We start from the raw sequence: 21,589 nt of genomic DNA, 5'->3' as shown, positions 1-21,589 counted from the left end.
ATTCTTGTCTCAAGCTTCACTTCTAGGGAAAGCCAAAGTAAGATAAGTGTCTTTATACTTTTAGAGCCACAAAATCTCTTCTGCAAATGGCATTCTGTACTAAAATCTACTATGTAAGATTTATAAAATTAGAGGTGCCCTGACTTAGGTGGGGGTGATATATGGAGGCCAGAGTCCTGCCTCTGTGGTTCTCTTTCCCTTCTGCTCACCTCCCCAGCACTCACTGAAGATGCCTATATTCTCTCCTACAGCCCTGAAGAACACAGCTGCTCAGCTGTGGGGAGTTGACGAGGATATGAGAGAAGATATAAAGAAAAGAGTAAGATGAATGAATAAAAACAAGCAGGCACAAAAAGGAAAATATATTCCTTCAAAGGCATAAAAAAGTATGAACAAATAGTTTTTGTGAGGCATTCTGAAAAAAAAAAAACAAAAACAAACAAACAAAAAAAACCCCAAACATCTGGAGGTTTGGGAGATTCTTGCACATAGTGTCGTTCGTAGCCTATTGCACTTAGAAAAGCAATTGTTTTGTAGAGAATTTAGTTTGAAAGCCAGTGCGGGCAATACATGAGGGGCAAAGAAGAGATGAGTCCTCAGCTTGGACACAAAATTGCCTTTTGAGGCAATAACAAGTAAAAAACAATGCAGAAAAATGTCTCTAGTTAGCTGCATGCTTATTAACTCATTCAGTAGCTCAAGGGAAGAGGCTTATGAAAAGTATCCAAATATTCTCAGGGGAAAATGCGTGAAATTGAAGAAAGCTGTAGGATGGAAATATAATTTATAGCCCAAATCTGGACATGTTTAAGCAGGAAAGGTGTTGCTAATAATAATTATGCCAGGACAACAGCTGTAAACTGGGATTTTCCAGGCAACCAGAATATATGCTCTCCCTTATTATAACCTAATTAATGGAATTGCAACTCCAATACTGAACAGAAAGTGTTATGTATTAGTGGTAGGACAGGGAGGAGAACATATTTAGATCAGCCCTCTGTGAACTTGACAGTGCATCAAAACTACCTGGAAGGTGTATAAAAATACAGATTCCTGGCCTCATCCCAAGAGTTTCTGGTGGTTTTGGGGAGGGGCCTGAAAATGTACATTTCTAGAAACTCCCAGGCAATGCTGATGCTGGTGGTCCACAGCTACTCTTGGAGAAGGACTTGTTTAGCCCAGTGGTCCTCAACCCCAGCTATATACCAGAATGACCTGGGATCTTTTAAAAAATACTGAGGCATGTGTCTCACTCCCTGGCCAGCTGAATCAATCTCTCAGGGCAGAGCCCTGGCATATGCATTTTTAAGTGTCTCTGGTGGTGTTGATGCATGGCGAGAGCTGAGAAGCACAGGCTTACCTAAAGGGGACCTAAAACACAAGAATGCATCTTGAGTCTCAGAAACTGTTGGGACAGAGCTTTGAAGAAGTAGGGACTCTGCTCCCTTGGCAAGTGGCATTGTTGGCTCCAGGGAATTCCATCTAGACAAGGGTCACCACAGAGGCTAGCGCTGTCCAACGGGGCAGGGCTGTCCACTTGGAGCAGCTCTGCTCCCCTTTGTATCATATCCTAGACTCCTGCAAAGACTTTGCTTACAGAAAGGCATCTGTGGCACAGTGGCAGTTTAAAATAATAAATACAGTGATTGCCAGGATACGGAATTATTATATCTAATTTTCATTTAAAAATAGATTTTTAATAGTCCATGTCACCTTGTCCAGAACCCTACCAAAACCTCCTCTCTATTGCTCTGCTCCAACAAAGCATTCTCTGCAAGGCAGCCAGAAGGGTCTTTCAAAGCACACACTCTCTCGGGCAGGTCTTCCAGTGGTCTCTTGCTCCTTGTATGAAGAAATCCCTGCTTCTCACCACAGCCTCTGAGACAGGCTGACGTCTCTGACTCCAAGGCTTTCCAGACTGCGCTCACCGTGTAGCAGCCAGCCCGGCATGTCACTATTCCAATATGCTCCACTCTTTTGCACCTCCAGGCCTTTGCATGTGAAGTTCCCTTTGCCCGGAATGCTGTTTACCCAGATCTTTCCGTGGCTGTGCCTTTCTCATCCTTCCAGTCTCCCCTCAGATGTTAATAACTCTGACCGGCCACCACAGTCATCTGTGCAAAGATTGCCTCCTCCTTCCAGCCTATGACCCTGCCATTTGCTCTTTTCCCACATCACTCTGTTTGTGTTTTTCACAGCAGTTTTCATACTCTGCCATGTTATTGTTTATATATTTACTTCTGGACTGTCTGTCTACCCAGTAGAATATAAGCTCCATAGTGTGCTTATTCACAGCTATATTTGCCCAGCCCCAAGCTTGAAGTCTGGTATATAACAGGTACTACATATGTACTTAAGGAATTAATTAATAGTCCAATAGCACCAGCCATTAAGATCATTCAATTAACCACCATTGTTCAAATTCCAGATTCATCAAAAAATACAAACTGGTAAAATTTTATTCTCCTTGTTGACTTTACTATGGGGAGAGAATATATTGATAAGGCAGTATCAGTGTTTTGGCCCATTTAACAATGACTATTCCTTCCTAGAAAAGCTGTTGTTCTGAGTCATGTGACAATGTTTTCTGGATCTGGTTAGTATGATTTAGTTTCCTTGGTCTGGTTTAGTCTTTAGAAAGCTAACCCAGTGGTATTCCTACACTAGACATTTGGAAATCAGGATATCAATAAAGACCACATATCAACATACAGCTATGGAGGGGGTGCACTATCTAGCTGATCTTCTGGATAGAATCTATAAAACCAATGGGTCTGTTTCTTAACCAATGACATCTTCCTGCATAACTTCAGCATCATCTACCACGCTGCTCTCCAAATCATGATATTCAAAGCTGTAATTGTTTTTTCCATATTCCTTTTTTTGTTGTTGTTGGATGATCTTTCAAAACTCTTTTCATGCTAAAATCATTTGGCCTCTTAGAGGAATTAAGACCAATTCCAGCTGGTTACCAAGACGGTCACAGTCAACTTACCTCATGTGTGCCCAACTCTTAATAAAAACATGCTTTTGTCATTTGTCCTTTGTCTGACTTACCTTGCCAACGTCTCTTGGGAAAGGCTGTCTCTGATTCTCTGGAATTAAAATGGGAGATACCACAATGGACCTCTTTTGTCTTGGGACAGGAGATGTTCTTGCAAATTTAAATATATCCTAAAAGAGAAAACAAAATAAGTTGACTAAAATATCCCATGGAAAGGATGTATCAGTTGGCTCTGAGATACAGTTCCTTTGTTGTGAAAGCATACAGCTGTTTGGACATTGTTAATTTTATTCTATCAAACCTCATTAGCGTTACTAAGTACATCATTAGAATTATACAAAAGCTGACACTGTGATTCACAATGACTATCATTAAGCTATTTAATCCCATCTTCTGAATCACTCTATTGACAATGTCAGTCTTGCTTTATACATCCTTCAGTGCTTGCTTCTTGTGTATTACTGTTCTTAACCTACAAGCAAGTAGATTACTCACCTGGTCATGAACCCAGAGAATGCACCGGATATAAAAGCAATTCGCTTCACGCCCAAATGCAAGGCCCTTACACTCACAAATGAACAGAGATGAAGGGAAAGTCGCAAAGTTCCAAAATATGTCAGGCATCATGGATACTTGTAATCAATGTTTTTTCTAAGGAAGATGTATTCTGGGGCAGCTGTTGGAACGCATTCTCCAAGTAATACATCCCAACTTCAAACATGGGAGTAACACCGTCAGGGTTTTTATTCTATCTATAACTCACATTTTTAATTAAACAAATGTGTTCAAAATGAAAACTTTGTATCATTATTGTAAATAAAGCACTAGTATCACTTTATAAAAAAAGAAAGAAAACATAAAAATGAACATACTGGAGACCAAATGAAGTTATTAAATTCAAGCTAAAAACTGTTGCCTGTAAAGAAGAAATTTCCTCGTTTTAAAAGGTAGGAAAAGGCTAGAGATGTGTTTAAGGGGTGTAAACACCAGGCTGAGACGTTTTTCTTGATCTAGTCAGAGGACTGAAAGAATTGAAAACAGAATATCATTTTCAACATGTAAACCAATCTTCTTTAATGCCACATATGAATTAAAATTATCTTCTGTGTCGTCAGAACTAAGCACCTTAAAGTAGACAACAGGTTTCCATCAAAATCACATGATAAATGACAGTTCTGTACCATTTTTAGCCCCATGGCCCCATAAAAGAGTGTGTGTGTGTTTATGTGTTACAGTTTTAAAGGAAAATTTACATAAGAAAAATCAAAAGGAAATAAGCTAAGACTCTGAAAGCTTCTATAAACAGATTTTCTCTTGATTTTGGTGGCAGTATAAATTGATAGCACCCTTGTGGAAAGCAATTAGGCAATATTTATCGAGAGCCTTACAAATGTACATATCCCTTTACTCAGTAATTTAGCTCTTAGGAATGCATCCAAATGCTAAATTCAAAACAATAAAACTGCATGCAAGAAGAAGTTAGTAAGACATGATTTATAAAGGGAAACATGAAAAACAACCCAAATGTTCAACAGTAAAGACAAGGTTAAATTCGGGCCCATTGGTAGGAGATACTCTTAGGCCATTACCAATAAGGCAGTTGTGAAGACCGTGTTCTAATCACTGTCATCATCACTCCGCTGCCTTCCCCATCACCACCACAAACTACTGTAATAACGATACATTAAGCACATGTTGACCAATGTGCTAGGCACTATATATGTGTCAGCTCTAATATTTGCAACAAACCTCCCAAGTAAATCTGCCTGCCTTCACCAGGGAAGAAAGTTCAGAGCGGTTACATAAGAGCTGTTAACTTCGCCTAGCTAGCAGAGAGAATATTTCAGCCAATGTAGAGATATATAGAATGCCATATTAGATGCATTCGACTTTTAAACAATATATTGATCATAGAAGAAGAATATCAAAATCTCAACAGCAGAGTCAAAACAAAAGACCATTTGGTTTCTAGGAAGACAAAAGACTCAATATGCAGGCAAAGACAGAAAACTGGAGTCTGTGTACACATATATATAAATCAGTAAGAAGAAAAAGAAAGAAGAGTATAACAAGCAAACAAAAAACCCAACCAACAAACCGAAAGAAAACAAGCTGAACCCAGAAAATAGCACAGAGAAAGAGAGCTAGGACAGACAAGGAGAAGACAATGAATAACAGAGTGGATTATATTTATACAAAACTGATGTCTAACCTTCATGAAGATTCTGTTGGTTTATTTAGGGATGATAAAAATATAGAAAATATGTAAAATATGTGCATTATATGAATCTCACTTACAGTAAAAAACATCTTGAGCTTCAGACGAGAGAACGGTCTAGGAAAGCACTTTGAAAAGATTTAAAGTCTTATGCAAATGTAAGGGTTTGGTAATTAGACTCCATCGTAGAGTAAACACAGACCTCAGTGCACTATGACAATATATGTGTAAATGTGTCCAATGTAATGAAAAAGCGTACTGTGTCATCACTAACAAACTTTCCGCAGTTTGTAATAAAGCACTTGCTTGTGTTTCCGTGGGAGTCCGGGGCAGTCAGGTCCCCGTGTCCCCATTCCCAGCTCCAGTGTCCTCCCCCCCACCAGCTACTCAAGCCCCAAGCTGCCAGTCCATTTCTCTGACCCTTACAGCATATCCCAGAAGTGAAGCCACAGGCATAATTGTGTTACCCCCCTGGATCTAAAGTGCCCAAGAAAAGAAGCAGGAGGCTCTGAGCCTTGGAAAACAGCGTCTGGAATGGACAAGGCAGGGCAAGGTGGACACGACTAACGGTAGCGATGCCTCCATGTGCGTGTGACTCTCTGATCCCGCCATGGGGGACATCTTAAAGAACGTCTGGGGTCAGGACATCCTGCTTCTTCTGACTTTCAACTTTGGCTTTACATCAGGAGGAATCTCAGTGAATATTTGTCCATGACTTTGTGTTTTGAGGTCCATGGCTCTGCTTCTGTTTTTGCCTGTGATTTCTGTGTATATTCACAGTCCATGTGTTTGTCAGCAAGTGTCTGCCTCTTTATTTGTGGCCATGTCCACCTTTGCTCAGGTCTGTGCCAATGAGTTTGGCTGTGTGCTCCTAAGCCATGTGCCTGTGTATGACTGGGACCACACAGGAGCCATCATATCTGATTTGACTGTTGTCTACATACCATACATGTGTATAATCATGCTAATGTACTACTGTGTGTGTGTGTGTGTGTGTGTGTATGTGTGTGTTTATCTGTCAATCCATTCTGTGAAGTCTTTGAAGGGACCAGGCTGTGGCTATGACCTCAGGGAAAAATAAGACACAAACGGTGGGGATAAAAAGAATGTGGCCAATTCATGAGAAGTTTTTTGAAGGCAGAAGAGCAGGGCGTGGGAAAGAACTGAACATCAGGGTAAATGAGATCTGTTAGGATTCTCTGCCTTCTAACGTTGCCATTACCAAGTGAGCAAAGAGGAAAAATCAGTTCTGGGCGCAGATGCTGGGTCCAGTAGATCTGTTGACTGTGAGGATCCCGTGGGGCATGTGGCAGAGATTCCTGGAGGGCAAATATTCAGGAGAGAGAGAGGAATGAGGGAGAGAGATGTCACAGTCACCTACGTGCAAGAGTAGCTGGAAGGAATGGAGAAGCTGACACCACCCAGATTATGGAAAGAGGGAAAAGGGAGGAACCCAACCATTCGATGGGTTTCTAAAAGGTCAGCAAAGGCCACAGAAAGGGTAGTTACAAAAATGAGAAAAACCAGAAGGACTGAGAGATGCGGCTTTCAAGAAGGAAGGAGTGCACAGCCACGCCATGCAGAGGTCCCTTCCAGAGGGTGGATGCCACAAGGAGGCTGCGGGGCTTGACGAGTGAGCGAGCGAGTGACTGACGGTTTTAGCAAGAATGGCCTTGTATGTGTATGTGTGTGTGTGAGCGTGTGTGTGTGTTAGAAGGGAGGACTTTGGTATAGAAGGAAACGAGAGAAACGGGGAGAAGTTCATCAGTTAAAGGGGGGAAGGTGACGTGGTGGTGAGCACGCGAAGATGCAGGAGAACAGGGGAGACGCCTGACGGGGACCCCACTGGGGGCGTGAGGAGTGGACCTGCAGCATGGCGAGCCCCAGCGAGGGGACCAGAGCTGCCTTCCTTGAAGCAGGATGGACGCAGACGGGGCCGAGGGAGATTTTCTCATCTGCAGAGAAGGATAATTTTTCCTGTCCTCTCAGTCACCAGGAGGAAATGAGAAACTGCGCGTGACAGCATCTGTGCTTTCTAAAGAACAGCACAAAAGTGAAGGATGGGTCTTATTAATACTGGGACAGAGGCAGCGAGGGAATGAGGATGAGCCACTCAGTCCCTGTTAGGAGTGAGTAACTCGGCTGCGGGTGGCCTAAGGCCAGATCTGAAACCCAGACGCCTGTAGACACTCCGCCACGTCCTGGTTTCCAGATTCACTAGATGTGCACAGACATCACATGTGCTCTCGCATTAAACGTACACACTATGCACATGTGGGTATGTACACCCACCCCCACACACCAGAACCACATGATAGCCCCCCCCCCCCCCCACACACACACACACGCACATGTGACAGACATGCATCGCGTGCCTAGATCCAAGGACACACAGCACACCTTCCCACTTCAAACAGACACAACCCCCTCAGCCACAGGGACAGACACAGGCACGCAGAGGTGTGCAAGGACAGTGAGGTACTGGGGACACTGTGGCCACCACTGGGCCACGTGCATCTCTATGGCCTCTGCCCTCTCTGTAATGACGCTGGTCGGCGTCTTTGAGCCCGGGCGGTGGGAGGCCTGCAGCAGCCGCCTCCAGTGTTGCTTCCGTCAAAGGCACAGCGCCGGTGTCTCCAGGGAGCCTTATGCGTGCTGGCCTCTGTCACACAAGAATTATCGTCCCTCCATAAACTCCTCTCGCCTCGCGCAGCTAGGCAGGGCCTCCGTCTCTCTGACTTAGGGTATTTGGCTTTACAACTTCATTTGCTTTCCCTGCTGTTTCTCAGTCTCAGGAGAAATCAGAAGCACAGGAAAAGCAAGTACCACCCTACCTTGGAGTGTCACGTCATGCAGCCCCAAGGACGATATCAGAAATAAAGGGGAGACCCTTGAATCTGTGAGCTGGGGGTGGGGAGGGTGAGGGCCAAGGCAGAGGAGGGCAGATAAAAATAAAGAATGTGAAGGGGGGAGAGAGAGCGTAGATTCATATTCATTCATTCATTCATTTCTTCAAGCACGAATATTGAGCCCTGCCTCCCTGCCAGGTATACAAGGTCTGTCTAGAAAGTATCCAGCCATGTAATCTCGTTATACTAACAATGGCTGGATACTTTCCGGACAGACCTCATAATTCTGGGCATCTGGATAGTCCAGAGCGTTAAAAGAGACAAGTGCCCTGCCCTCAGGGAGCTCACACTCTAGAGGGAGGAGGCAAAGGATGAACAGAGAAAGAGAGTGACCCACAGGGCCCAAGAGAAAAACCTGGCAGGAAGGGGACTTGAGGGTGCGGGGGGAGGGGTGCTGACATTTCCCACGTGGAGCCAGGGACAGGGCCCGGGGAAGGCAGGGGGAGGAAGGACCCACCCTGGCATGTCTGAGTGTCAGCAGGGCAGCTCTTGGCCTGAGCCAAGTGAGCCCTGATGGGGAGAAGACAGGTCAAGGCCTCGTGCAGGGAGTTCAGACCCCAGATCCCAGACCCCTGGTCCCCGGCTGTGCAAACCAGCGGGAGGGGCTGACTTTTGCTCTGCATGGGGCGTGAGCCATGGGAAGGTTTGGCGTTTGGAGCTGAGGAGTCCACTTAGGATAAAAAAAAGAGCATGACCGCTGTGTGCAGAATAGACTTAAAAAGGATAAAAGTACAAGAAAGGTTCATTTGTTGGGTTTCTTCCTTGTCCCAACCGTGTCTTTACAGAACACTGACGGTCCTGCTAAAATGCAAATCTGAGCATTTAATTTGTGGAAAGAGAGAGGTGGGCTCCATTTTCCCTGCTGGAGCCCCTCTCTCCAACCATATTGTTAAAGTATTATCAAGGTATAATTTAAGTTCCATAAAATTCACCCATTTTAAGTTTGCAAGACAAAGATGATTAGGAAATTTACAGGGCTGTGATATCATTATCACATCTAATTTTAGAACCTTTCCATCACCCCTAAAAGAAACCTCATGCCTGTTAATAGTCAATTCTCCCTTAACCCCCAGCCACTGGCAACCACGAATCTTCTTTATGTCTGAATGCATTTGCCTTTTTTGGACATTTCATAAAAGGGAATCACATGGTATCATCCCACAGTATTTTCATGAACTCTGCCCCCATTTCATCGTTGATGGGAAGACTCTGAAACAAAGGGATGCAGGGACATCCCGTGATGGGGAGGGGTGTATCACGGCCGGCCCAGCCTCCAGGCAGGACCAGCCCCAGGAGCATCGCAGCCGCAGGCCCCACTACCCTAGGAAGGCCCAGGCCTCTTGTGTAACTGTGGTCACTTCATCCTCAGTCAGCCTCCTCCCCTCTTCTGTCCCCTCCCGCTGCCCTCCCTCCCCAAAGGTGTGGGGGCTGAGACCCCCTCCCCATACACCTCCTGCATGCCAGGTCTGTTCCCAGGAGCCCACCTCTGACACCCACCAAGCAGGGTGGGTAAGGTGCCCACATGTGAAGGGGAACAGACAGCGGTTTGGTTTGCCAGCCTGGCATTTTACAGCAGGGGCCACATTCAAAGTTTCTGCTGTCCCTGCCTCTTTCCACCACCCAGTCAAGGGCATAAAATCCTTCCAAATGGCCACCCCAAGGACGTGATAAGATTTGAGAGGAACAATTCTGCTCTCTGCACACCTGAACACAGGTCCACAGGCAGCTTGGACATGGCTGGACACCTGTCCGAGGGTCTTCTCCATACGCCAACACTCACAACAGGCAGGAAGCAGCCAGAAAACATTCATGTCCTCCTCCCCTCCCTCCACCCTCCTAGTTCCTGTCTTTCCATTAGGTAATAAGCGAGAGAGGAAAATAGTGAAAACCTTATAAAGAAGCCACAAGATTCTACCTTTGTTTCCTCTTCTACTTTCACAACTTTGGGGCAAAAGCATTTGCTAAGAGGAGATATTTTAACCAGGCAAAGCATTGCAAAAGCTGAAACATTCCTCTCTGGCCAAGGCAGAGGGTTCAGGGAAAGCGGTGAAAGTTGAGACTCACACAGTCAGCCCAGCTCAATTGTGGACAGACTTGTAGGTCGAGGTAAGATGATCGGATTTGCTTCCTAGGCAGTGGGGAGCCTTTCCTGGTTCCGTACAAAGGTGTGATGCTTTGGGTTTGAATCGAAGGAACAAAAGATTATTTCTTCGGAGAGTTTGAAGCCTACATTCCATACTCAAGACTCAAGATGACATAACCGGTTTCCTTTTGACCTTTCTAACCCTAAGGTTTACCTGGCATTCTGGCTCTGGACTCACTGAGTCTGCCATGGGAAATACTGCCATTTATTGAGCAGTTATGTGCCAGGCACAGTGCTAGGCACATGATAATATTATCTCATTTAATGCATTCGACAACTCACAGGTAGAACCAGGATGGCTGCTTCTCTGAGCTTCAAAGACGTAGGAGAAGCATCCAAAGTCACTTAGCTCTTGGTCCTCTGACTCGGAGCCCCCTGCTCTAAACACTTTGCTATACATCTCCCCCGGAGCTGCTGTTGGTGACCACCTTTACAAGAAGGTCTATGCCTGGCTGGAGAGGTCTTTAGCCCCATTTAATCAAGTGTAACTACAGAATCACAGCTCTAACATTTTCCAGGAGAGAGAGTAAATCTCAATCAGCCTCTGGCTAAAAGGAGCAGCTACCTATTCTGCAGGGGGACAGCTTAATTGTCTGCAAATTTCTGCAAATGAATGGAACTGCAGAAGCCAGTCTCCAATTTATTCCATTCTTGCAGCTGATCTCATTGTGCTAGGAAAAGGATTCTGTGCCACTCAATTCACATTTTGTTTGCAATCAAACACATGGTTCAGTCAGCTTTGCTGTACCTGGGGCGGCATTTAAAGTTTGCTTTATTGCCTCCTGGGACTGAAGTTTGCCTACTTAAGGAAGAAACAGTCAACAAATATCAAACTTTCTGCAGCAAATTTAGGAGGTTAGAGAGCATGATACTAAGCTTACTTCATTTCTAACTATGTATTTTTTTGCAATATTCTGGAGGACAAATGTCAGCAGAACTGAGTCACCCACTGCAGATTTACTGGACAGAGTTATGCTGACAATAAAATGGGGTGATATGGAAACTACCCCTGTTGGTCCCTCATATCATCTCATGGCGGGGGGCACTATGGAACTCATTTTAAAGGTGGGGGTCAGGGAAGATGATGGCTGGTAGATTCACAGGGCGGCATAGAGCCAATCTGCTGTTATAAATTATATCATTCACATTTTTCAAGGGCTGCTGGTATACAACCAGGAGAAATGGGTGCACACCATTGTTTCGTACAGTCTCCATGCATACATGCTTTCCAGACGTGATCACCAGCAACATCAGAAATGACACCTCCAGTATTGAAAGTCAGACATCATAGACTTTGGGGAGGACCAATCTAAAGTTTAAAAATAAATAAATAAGTAAATAAAACACCTTGCATGGAAGGCCCAATAACCAAGCATCTGAATTAAGAGCCCCTAAGAAGTAACACATTCCCAATGTAATGACTATGACAGCTGTTCCTGTTATTATGCATGTAGGAAAAAGAAATTGCTTTGGTCAAAGTAGTCGATACAAGAAGGAAGTCACAGGTTTCACCAGGGGAGTTTGAAATTTGGTGATAATTCCAAAAGTTCCCCATCCAGCAGACAGCAAGACGTTTTAAAACATTCCCCTCCTCCTCATTAACACACTTTACCAAAAGATGACACCTCCAATGCTACCAAGGCCAGGAAGATCCAGGAGGCTTGGCTTTTGGATGACATCTCTGACCTCAGGGGCCATCGCTGTCCTTTTGGTTCTGCTTCTCAGCTATACCAGTCCCCTTGGGATCCTCCGATGGCAGGTGTGTGTCTAAGGGCTTTACCCAGTGATTCCTTCCTCATGCCTCCCCTCGTTTGCCTGGTTGATCCTGCACCCACCTTCCTCCTCTCAGCTCAAGCACCACGCCTATGCTTGCTCAGTCTCTTTTGCTATGGGGATTGCCTGCACCTTGCCCTTTCCATATAGAGCCCTTGTCCAGATCCTGATTACATGCTCATTCAGCACCATTATTTTATAGATGTCTGTCTTCCACACAAGGTTACCTGCTCTGTAAGGGCAGCCACTGCATCTTCTTGGTCTGCTGTTGTGTTCCCTGGAGCCTGGCACAGGCCAAGCAAATAGCAGGCATCCAAAAAGTATTTTAAAAACATTATTAAATAAAGAAATTATTAAATGAATATAAGGTTATTATAAGAATTAGGGTAATCCAAGTAATGGACTTAGCACAATGGGTAGTTCAGAGTATTTGCTCCATAATTGTGTCTAATAAATAAAAGAATAGGATGTCTGTGATTCTGCTTTGATTTCCTCTGCACTATAGAAAACTTCTCTGTAACAACAATCAAATAGCCACACTCAGTTTGGATTCTTTCATCCTGAGGTGCTCAATACTTTGTGAAGTAACCAAATCGATAGAAAATATTTTAGAAAATTCTCCTATTTGATAAACTGAAATCTGCTTCACGGGTCTTGGCTTTGTTTTCTGGAGTTGCACAGAAGTCTGCCCCTTCTACCTGTGACAAGTGTTAGCTATGTCATGTCAACCAGATGTTGCTCCTACCTTCCCCTTGTACCTTCCTTCCTCTGAATGTCACCAATTCCCAGAATTACCTGTATCAGACATGGACTCCATGCATGTTTTCCTTCTTTAAAAGTGCTGCAATTTATAAGTTGGTTTTAAAGTTACTCCACAGACATACCTGAGTCATCTTAATAGTCTAATATGCTGACTATAAAGTTGGGACATCTTATAAAAACAAAAATAAAGTACACAGTGCTCATGAAGTTCTGGTAAATGGGTACATTTATGCTTTAAAGTTTTTTTTTTTTTTTCTGAAAAACAATATAACAGTATGTTTGACAGCTTTTAAAGTGTCCATATTCCTTGACTAAGTAATTTAACTTTTAGGAATCTATCACAAGGAAACAACCAACATATGGATGGACACATAATACACTCATAAAGGTATTTGCTATAATATTATGAGTAAAAGTGAAAAAAGGGAAGCAACCACATTATCCATCAAGAGGAAGAGACTGAAGAGTTAAATACATGTTTTTTTTTTTTGCTATTTCTTCAAACTCCCAAACCAAAAATACCTAAACACATATTCACCCCTCCAAAAAGAAAAAAATACATGTGTAAACACATTTGTACACATACCAGAGACACACAGATTTCTAACTGCTAAGAACTTCCTCTGTGTTTCTCTCTCTGCCTTTCTGTTCTCTTTCTCTCTCTCTCCATCTTCCTTGCTTGCTCTAGGATAGGTGGAGTCACTAGATCGGCAAGGCCTGGATCCCTGAATGTCTACATGGAGCGCAGATCCCTACCAACAGGATTATTTGTTGTTAATTGCTGGTTTGCTGGTTTCCAGTACTTAGCCTGCTCTAACTGATACATGGACCAAATACACATTAGTTAGATGTGTGAATAAATGAAAGAAAAAACTTAACTCATAAAGACACAAAGGCATAGAATGAAGAAGAAACCTCACAGGTAGATAAAATGAATGAACAAAGCAAAGGAAAGAGTTCTGGAGTTACAATCCCACAAAACGGAATAAAGCCCTAGAACGCTGGACATGTTTGTCTCCAAACTCAGTTTTACCAAAATTATGTATGTACAAGTAAATTTTTATACCTAGTGATACTGAAGAGGTGTTCACTTCCTTAATATAATGCAGTGGCTTAGACCCAAAGCTGTGCTTAACATGCATGAGATAAAGCAAAGCAGGATTAAGTGCTTAATCAGAGAGAGGTTCATATAGTTTTTCTTTGCTTCTTTTTCTCTTTAGGCTTTTGAGAGTCCATGAAATTATGAAACTGTGAAATAGGGAGAAGTGGTTGTTTCTAAGAAATCCTGTTGAAGTCAAGTTATAATGGTTTATTGATACGGCCCCAGGCTGTTATGTTGGACTACAGCAAGGGCCTCCCTGTGTCCCGTCTCAATGCCATTGTGCAGTCCACTCCCTGAGCACTCCGCCCAAACACAAATGTAATTAGGACACTCCCTGTGTTAAAGCATCCACTCGCTCTAGTGTAGACTCTAAACTGGCCTGGGATACGATGATCCCCTTATCCCTAACATGCAGCTACCCTCTCCCCTGAGATCCACACTCCGGCCTCAGGACCCATTTGCAATTCCTCAAACACATCATGTTCTTCCTCACAGTCCTTTGCTTCCTCCATTTGACTAAAACCTCCACATTCTTTATGCTTGAGTCTAAACGTCATCTCTCCCAGGAAATCTTCCCTGGCTCACTACTTTGGGTTTGATAATCTTCTTTTCCCTCTAGATTCTCACTGCACACTGGACGGTCTTCTACCATGGCACTATCCCATGACATTATATGAATAAAAGTTAGGGAATTTTTACTCTGCCCACTCAAGACTATAATCACATTGAAGGCAAGTTTTACTACTTACTATTTCTGCATATATCTAGGTATTTCTTTATCCAGCAACATATCTATTGACCACATTCCATGGCCAGGCACTGTGATAAATGGCTGTGTGTTGAACTAAGCAGGAAAGGTTCAATCTCCCCTAGAGCTTCTCATTTTGAGATGAGCCAATTAAACAAATAATCATAAGTAACTCTGAGTATTTTAAAGTAGCACGAGTCGATGCAATGGTCAGAAAGTGAAACTCCAGAGTTTCTGTATAGGAGCCTAGGATGAGCAATATAACTGGAAGGAAAGAATGTTTAAGATGCGTTTGCCTGGCATTTATGGAAAGACAACCGAAGTCACCCCTGGGACCACTCAGCAGGAAGCCTTTGCTTTCTGGAAGAAATGACAGTTAAGCTAAGACCTGAAGGAGAAGTGGAATCCATTCTGATAAAGGGAATCCAGGAGGTGGCATAAATCTAGGCCCAGGGAACAGCATGAGAAAAGGCACAGAGGCAGAAGGTGACCAAAGACCAGAAGGGCTGGAGCAGAGAAGGTAGGGTGCCGAGGAGCTCTGGAAGAGGCTGGAGGTCAGGAGAGGCCAGAAGACCTCATCCATCTACAGAGGATTGTTCTGAGTCCTCAGAACTGTGAGAAGACACTGAATGGCTTTAAGCAAAAATCTGAGACCTGACCTTGCCTTTGACCTGTCCCTGTCAGGGCTGAAGAGCCATCCTGAAGAAGACCCTCATTTAAACAGGCTTTATTTCCTGCTACTTGTTATACTTAATCCAGCCCCATATTTGAAAAGTTGAACCTAAAAATGAAACAGCGACAAAAAATAACCCCACTATTCTACCACTTGTTCTAAAATGTCAACGTCTCCACGTTTGAACTGCTAGTTAAAAATAAAGCCAAAAGCATACACTCTGGATGAAAATTTGCCAAACTGCACTTCCAAGATGCAATTGCCTCTGAAATATTTCATGAATCTAGCAGGAGCAATAACAACACAAATGAGGACTTGCTATTTTCATTGGAGGTGAAAAATGTTTTAAACATATTTAGATTCTTTAGTCAGAAGTCCATTCAACCACGTGTGACGGTGATAGGACTATAATGGTTACAATTTCCCTCTATCTGCTCTGGCATTGATAAAATATTCATGTTAAATAGCTACTTGTGACCACCTGGAGGCATCTTGCAGTGCTCTACAGATGGGCTTGTTTTTCTAATACACATATGTGCTCCTGCCTCCACAGCTGTTCTACTCTGAGCATGTATGCTAGATGTGGGAGCACATGACCCAGGTACCATGCTTTCCTCATCTGCCTGAGCTCATAAATGTGTGACTGGCCTTTAAAAAGAGAGGCCCTGTTAGAAAACCCACATTTGGAAAAATACTTCTTTCCAATTCAGTGGGTATTTATGGGGTGTTTGACATGTGCTTTCCCTGTGGAACTGTCACCATAAATGATGCACAACTATCTGCAGGCACCTACAACTTAACATGCCCTAACTGAATTGAGAATTCTGTCCTTCCCACCTACTCTTGCCAAAACCACAAGTTTTCCTGGATCGCTTTTCTCAGCTGTTGAAGGGTTAGACACTTACATCATATGAATGGTTTCTTTGGTTTCCACCGTACACACTGTACCACCAAGGGGCTGCCAACTCCTATAGGTTCCACCTGGGGGATTTTCCCTTCCTTGTCTATAATCACATTCCCTGCTACGATGATCGCCTTTCCCCTGCTGCACTGTAGCCCACCTGAGGGATCTTCATGACTTCTGGTTTCCTTTTTATACACGATCCCAATTGATAGTAGAATTGCAACAACCAGGACCTCAACACTCTTAGTCGGGGCTCCCCAGAAGCAGATCCTGAGATAAGGATTCGAGAGTATGGAGTTTATTTGGTGGGTGATCCCAAGAGATCCTGAGAGAAGAATGGGCAAGTGAGGCAGGGAAGGGAAGGCAGCCAATGAAGGAAGCATTAATGAGCAAGTTACCACTGGGGAATGCTAGGAGCTAGCGCAGAATGCATGACTCAGAGGGGTGAGGGAGTTGGGGGACTTATACTCCAGTTCCCATCAGCCATTTGTTGAGGGTTCTCCTGAGGGTGCTCATTCTCTGGACTGGTGATTGGGCAAAGAGATGCAGAGACTGGCAATTGGAATCTGGCCCTGTGTGTTCTAGTGACAAAGCCCAAGGAAATATGGGTGGGGCATGGACAGAGTCTGTTGTTCTACCCAAGGGTCCCTCCTTTGTGGTCTTGGGCTCTCTCTATTGCCATAACCACACTGTACAGTGGAAATATGTTAATATTTCATAACCATGGCCCTAACTATGCACCTGGGTGGGGAAGGAAGAGAAAGAAAGAGATAAAGAGAGACAGAAAGAGGGACAGAAAATCAAAGGAGAGAATGAATAATGTAATTGTAAATAAACTCCACCCACAAGTCCATTCAATAAGCAAACACTCCAGAATAAATACACAGTGAGAGGTACAATTCAGCCATTACCATAGCTGTTTTCAATTCCTAGGATCTCTAATTGTTAGTGTTTACCACATCAAAGAGGACTCCAGTGCTTAAGCACAAGAGTTTCCATACTTTTCAGATGAAAGACTCCTAAATGCAAACCACCTTCTCTGGTACCTAGCGAAGCAACAGAATTTGTCCCATGCTGGAAAGAAAGCTGATTGCATTGGTCTTCTTGGGAGACAGAGTCAGTCTCCAAAGTGGAATCTTTCTCAAAAGTTTAATTCATTCATTCCACAAATATTTATTGAACACTTGCTCTGTGCCAGACCATTTTTAGGAGCTGAGTGAATCACCACCACCATAAACAACAACAACAAAGCCCTCTGCTTTCCAAGATTCCCCCATAGGACCCCTCTTCCTGGTTTCTCTGGATAGAAAGTTGGGGATTCTATGAGAGTCTTAGCTACCTGCATGGCTGCCCTCAGCTATATGACTGGAACCCAATCCTGAGGCAAAGTAGGGAAGAAAAATAACCTAACCCAGGAAGCTCCCCCAAAACGTGTCTCACTTCTCCACATTTTGACTGCCCTCAACAATCCACCTGTCTGCCAGCTTTGGTTTACCCTTCACAGTTTTCAAGTACGTGTGTGTGTGTGTGTGTGTGTGTGTGTGTTTGAGTGTGTGTCTGTCCAGAGTTTGTAGTTTAGTGTTTGGTAGGAGGGATGGGCTATGGTGGGCTCTTATTGCCATGCCAGATCATACCTTTTTTTAATTCATTTTTCATTCTAAATAGAATAGGTTCATTATAGAAACTCTAGAAAATATATTAAAATGCAGAAGAAAAATCAATTTATTTACAATCCTGTTTCAGACAAACAGAATAGCTTTTCCGTGGACTTCCTTCCAGGTTTTAATCCCCTTTTTGCTTAAGTTGAAATTGAAGAGTATGGCTGGGTATGGTGGCTCACACCTGTAATCCCAGTGCTTTGGGAGGCCAAGGCCAAAGGATCACTTGAGGTCAGGAGTTTGAGGCCAGCCTGGACAACATAGTGAAACCCTGTCTCTATAAAAAGTAAAAAAAAAATTGTCAAGTGTGGTGGCATGTTATTTAGGAGGCTGAGGTGGGAGGATTGCTTGAGCCTAGGAGTTTGAGGTTGCAGTGAGCTATGATTGTGCCACTGTACCCCAGCCTGGATGACAGAGCGAGACTCCATCCCTAACAACAAAAATAAATAAAAAAGAAATTGAAAATTGAAGGGTCTGAGCAATTTTGTATTTTTTCTTTTGAGCCTAACAAACACCAAGCTTTTTCCCTGCCCATGTCATAGATCTATGAACATAATGTTAGTAGCTGCATAATACATCACGTGGAAGTATCAACATGCATTAAACCACTCTCCTGTTGTTATGCTCATGTCAGGTGCTTTCATTTGTTACTTTAAATAAAATTCAAATAAAATGGCATTGTATGTAAAGTTTTATTTGCTTTCTTTCATGAGGATTCCTTAGAATAGATTAGCCAAAGTGGTATTACTGGATCAAAGTTTATGGACATTTTAAAGGTCCTGTGACATACTGCCAAACCACCAATCAGCACTGGAAGCAAATTTAGTCTTGCCAAGACAGGGCATCCCCATGGGGTTTGAAAACATCTGTCTGATTGCAAGGCTTGTGGTTCTGACCACACTGGTGTTGCCATGCATGTCATGCTCCATCATAACTTCATGCCTTTGCTTGTGCTGTTTCTCTAACTACAACACCCTCTTCCCTCCTTTCTCAGCTCTGGTCTTCTCTACCTGCCTGATAACACACAGACAGACACATATTACATGCAGACACACACAGACACACATGCAGACACAGACACCCAGATACACATAAACACCCAGACACACATAGACACACACACACACACACACACACACACACACGACAATGGGTTCTTATTATACACTATGTGTATCATTCTCCAGCTCAGTTAGATGGTAGTGTCAGCGCAGTTTCTATTAACTTTCAGTTTCTTTTGCCAGGTCCCGTTAGTATGCGAATGCAGGCTTTATTTTTTAAACTGTAATAAATAATATCTATTTAATAAACACTATCTCATATCACACAGCAAGCTGCTATTACATCTTTTCTTCTTTTTCCAGAGGTACTTTTTGAGGTTTCCCCTCCTTAGGGTGACCCCAGAGAAGAGAAAAACCTGTGCTTTTACTTAACACCTGATGCATTTAATCATCGGACTGGAAGGGATGCTGGTTTTCCTCTCCCTTGCAGCAGAATCACCTCATTAACTGGCAGGAGACAGCGCCGGCTGTCGATGTGGATGGTGCAGCAACCGCGCAATGAGACTTGGCATCACAGGTGCCAGTTCAAGGAGAGATGTAGATGATGGTGGATGTCACTGGGTTATTCCAGGATGGACTCAGAGAAAAACAGTGTATGACTTTATCAAATACAAAAAACCAGGTCCCTCATTACTTTAACACCCTTAGGAAAACTCAGCTTCTTTCCAGAGTCTAACAGCATTCAGGGAAAGCAGGGCCCAGACTCGAGCTTCCCCAACAACAGGCGTGAAATTAACCCTCCCCTTAGGAACAGTGCGCTCCCTTCTCAGATAGGACAACAGCGGGGGGAGGCGTAGAGCACTGTCCTGGTATTTAAGACAAGGAGGCACTCATTGCCAGGACTCAGTAGAACTGGTCCATTTTTCAGATCCTGGTTCCTCCTGTTTTTATCTACTTGATTTTTGTTCATTAACTTCTTGATGTTACAGCTGTAAACTCTAAAATTAGAAACCTATTTCCCACATTGGCTGCCAAAGTCAATTGCCCCCTTTGTCCAACCTATTTTTAAATATCCTCTATGATGGAAATTCAAGATTATTTTGCTTAGGGACTTATTCTCAATATTTAACCTAAATTATACTCTTTCCCCCCCCTGTAAATTTCTTGTCTTTCATTGAAACTTCCTGCAAACCTCCAGAACTATTCTTCTTCCTCTTTTGTTAAAGACATTTTAATTATGACACTAGGGCTACCTTAACCTACTTAAGCAATAATCTCCCTTTTATGTGGCTATGAAGCTCCGAATCAGCAAAGTGCCTTTCATCGGCCTGTTCCGTTTCTTTCTCCTCCCTTTGTTCTGTTTTTATTGGATTACAGATCGTCACATTTTAATTCAGCTCCTACCTCTATTCCACACTATGCAGTTTATATTAATAAATTCATCTTCACAATAATGTATACAATATTGCATGTCTCTCACGTCATTGATTACTGGGTCCTTTGAAGGTTCAAAGGTATGTCAGATGTACCAGAAAAAAGAGGGGAAAAAAAAAAGACCACATTTGCTATTCTCCAACATCTGAGGTTTCCCTGGGCTCAGGGGTTTTGATGTTAGGATCGTATAACAACAACAGCTTAAAAAAAAAGAAGAACATGTTATAAATATTCAGTTGTCATGTAATACTCATTCTTCCTTAAGAGAAGAATCAGGCTCCGTTTTCAAAGTCAAGATTGGCAAATACAGCAACTATTTGATAATAGAGCTCGGAAAATCTATTATGGGACCAAGAGAAATATGTCAGCATCCTAGCTATTCTGTGAAGTTGCCCCGCAGGAAGGGAGCAATTTTTATTTCATTTGTTTTCAAATACTTCTCCGTATTGAACTTGTAGAATGTTTTACCAGTAGGAAAATATCTTTGAAAATCAATGAGTTCTAGAGGATGAGAGAGAACAGTTTTGAGTACTTACTATGAATTAAGTACGAGGTCCTGCGTTTAATCATTCCTTTCTTGACACTTTCACAGTTTATGTGTTGCAAGTGGCATTGTACTCCCATGCTACAGATGAGGAGACCGAGGCCCACAAATGTTAAACACTTTGCTCACACATATACTTCCGGTGAGTGGAGGAGCCAGGATTTGACCCCAGGCCATTTTACTCAGAGCTTAGTCCGTTATCCACTCTAACTCTTTCCTCTTGCACATGTTTTCCATATTATGATAAAATTTTAATTACTGAAAACATTTTATTCAAAATCTCTTCCAGTTGAAACTTACATGGATCACATTTATCCTTTTCTGGTCAATGAGCTCCATCTGCAAAATATATTCAGAATTTGACTGTTTCTCATTCCCCTACTCTCTCACCCAACTGCCCCACCCTGGTCCAAGCCAACATCATCTTTTGCCTGGATTACAGCACAATCCTCCTCGGTGGTCCCCAGCTTCTGACTACGTGCCTACCTCCTCTACCTCACCATCCCCACCCTGAGCAGCCAGAGTGGTCCTGTTAAAACATGAACTAGATGACATCACTCCTTCACTTCATAGCTAGGGCCCTCGGCTTTACTTGGAGTAAAACCAATGCGCTCATTCTGGCATTGTTACCCCAAGTTCCCCTGTCTCATTGGGGCTCATACCAGTCACACTGACATCCTAGATCGCACCAGACACAATCCCACCGCAGGGCTTTT

The 21,589-nt window shown here is 43.2% G+C and overlaps 1 protein-coding gene across 3 annotated transcripts in view; it reads right to left on the bottom strand.

The window, feature by feature from the left end:
- CDH13 (cadherin 13) overlaps window positions 1-21,589 on the bottom strand; it is a 986,514-nt gene that overhangs the window by 551,392 nt on the left and 413,533 nt on the right. For all 3 annotated transcript variants that reach the window (XM_069497960.1, XM_069497958.1, XM_069497959.1), the window contains one exon: window positions 3,058-3,174. In XM_069497960.1, coding sequence (XP_069354061.1) covers window positions 3,058-3,174 — 117 coding nt within the window. The remainder of the gene's footprint in view (window positions 1-3,057; window positions 3,175-21,589) is intronic.

The sequence above is a fragment of the Eulemur rufifrons genome, chromosome 23 (assembly GCF_041146395.1).
Source record: "Eulemur rufifrons isolate Redbay chromosome 23, OSU_ERuf_1, whole genome shotgun sequence".
Classification (NCBI taxonomy): domain Eukaryota; kingdom Metazoa; phylum Chordata; class Mammalia; order Primates; family Lemuridae; genus Eulemur; species Eulemur rufifrons.
The sequence above is the reverse complement of the archived record's forward strand: the minus strand, read 5'-3'. Positions and strand labels throughout refer to the sequence as shown.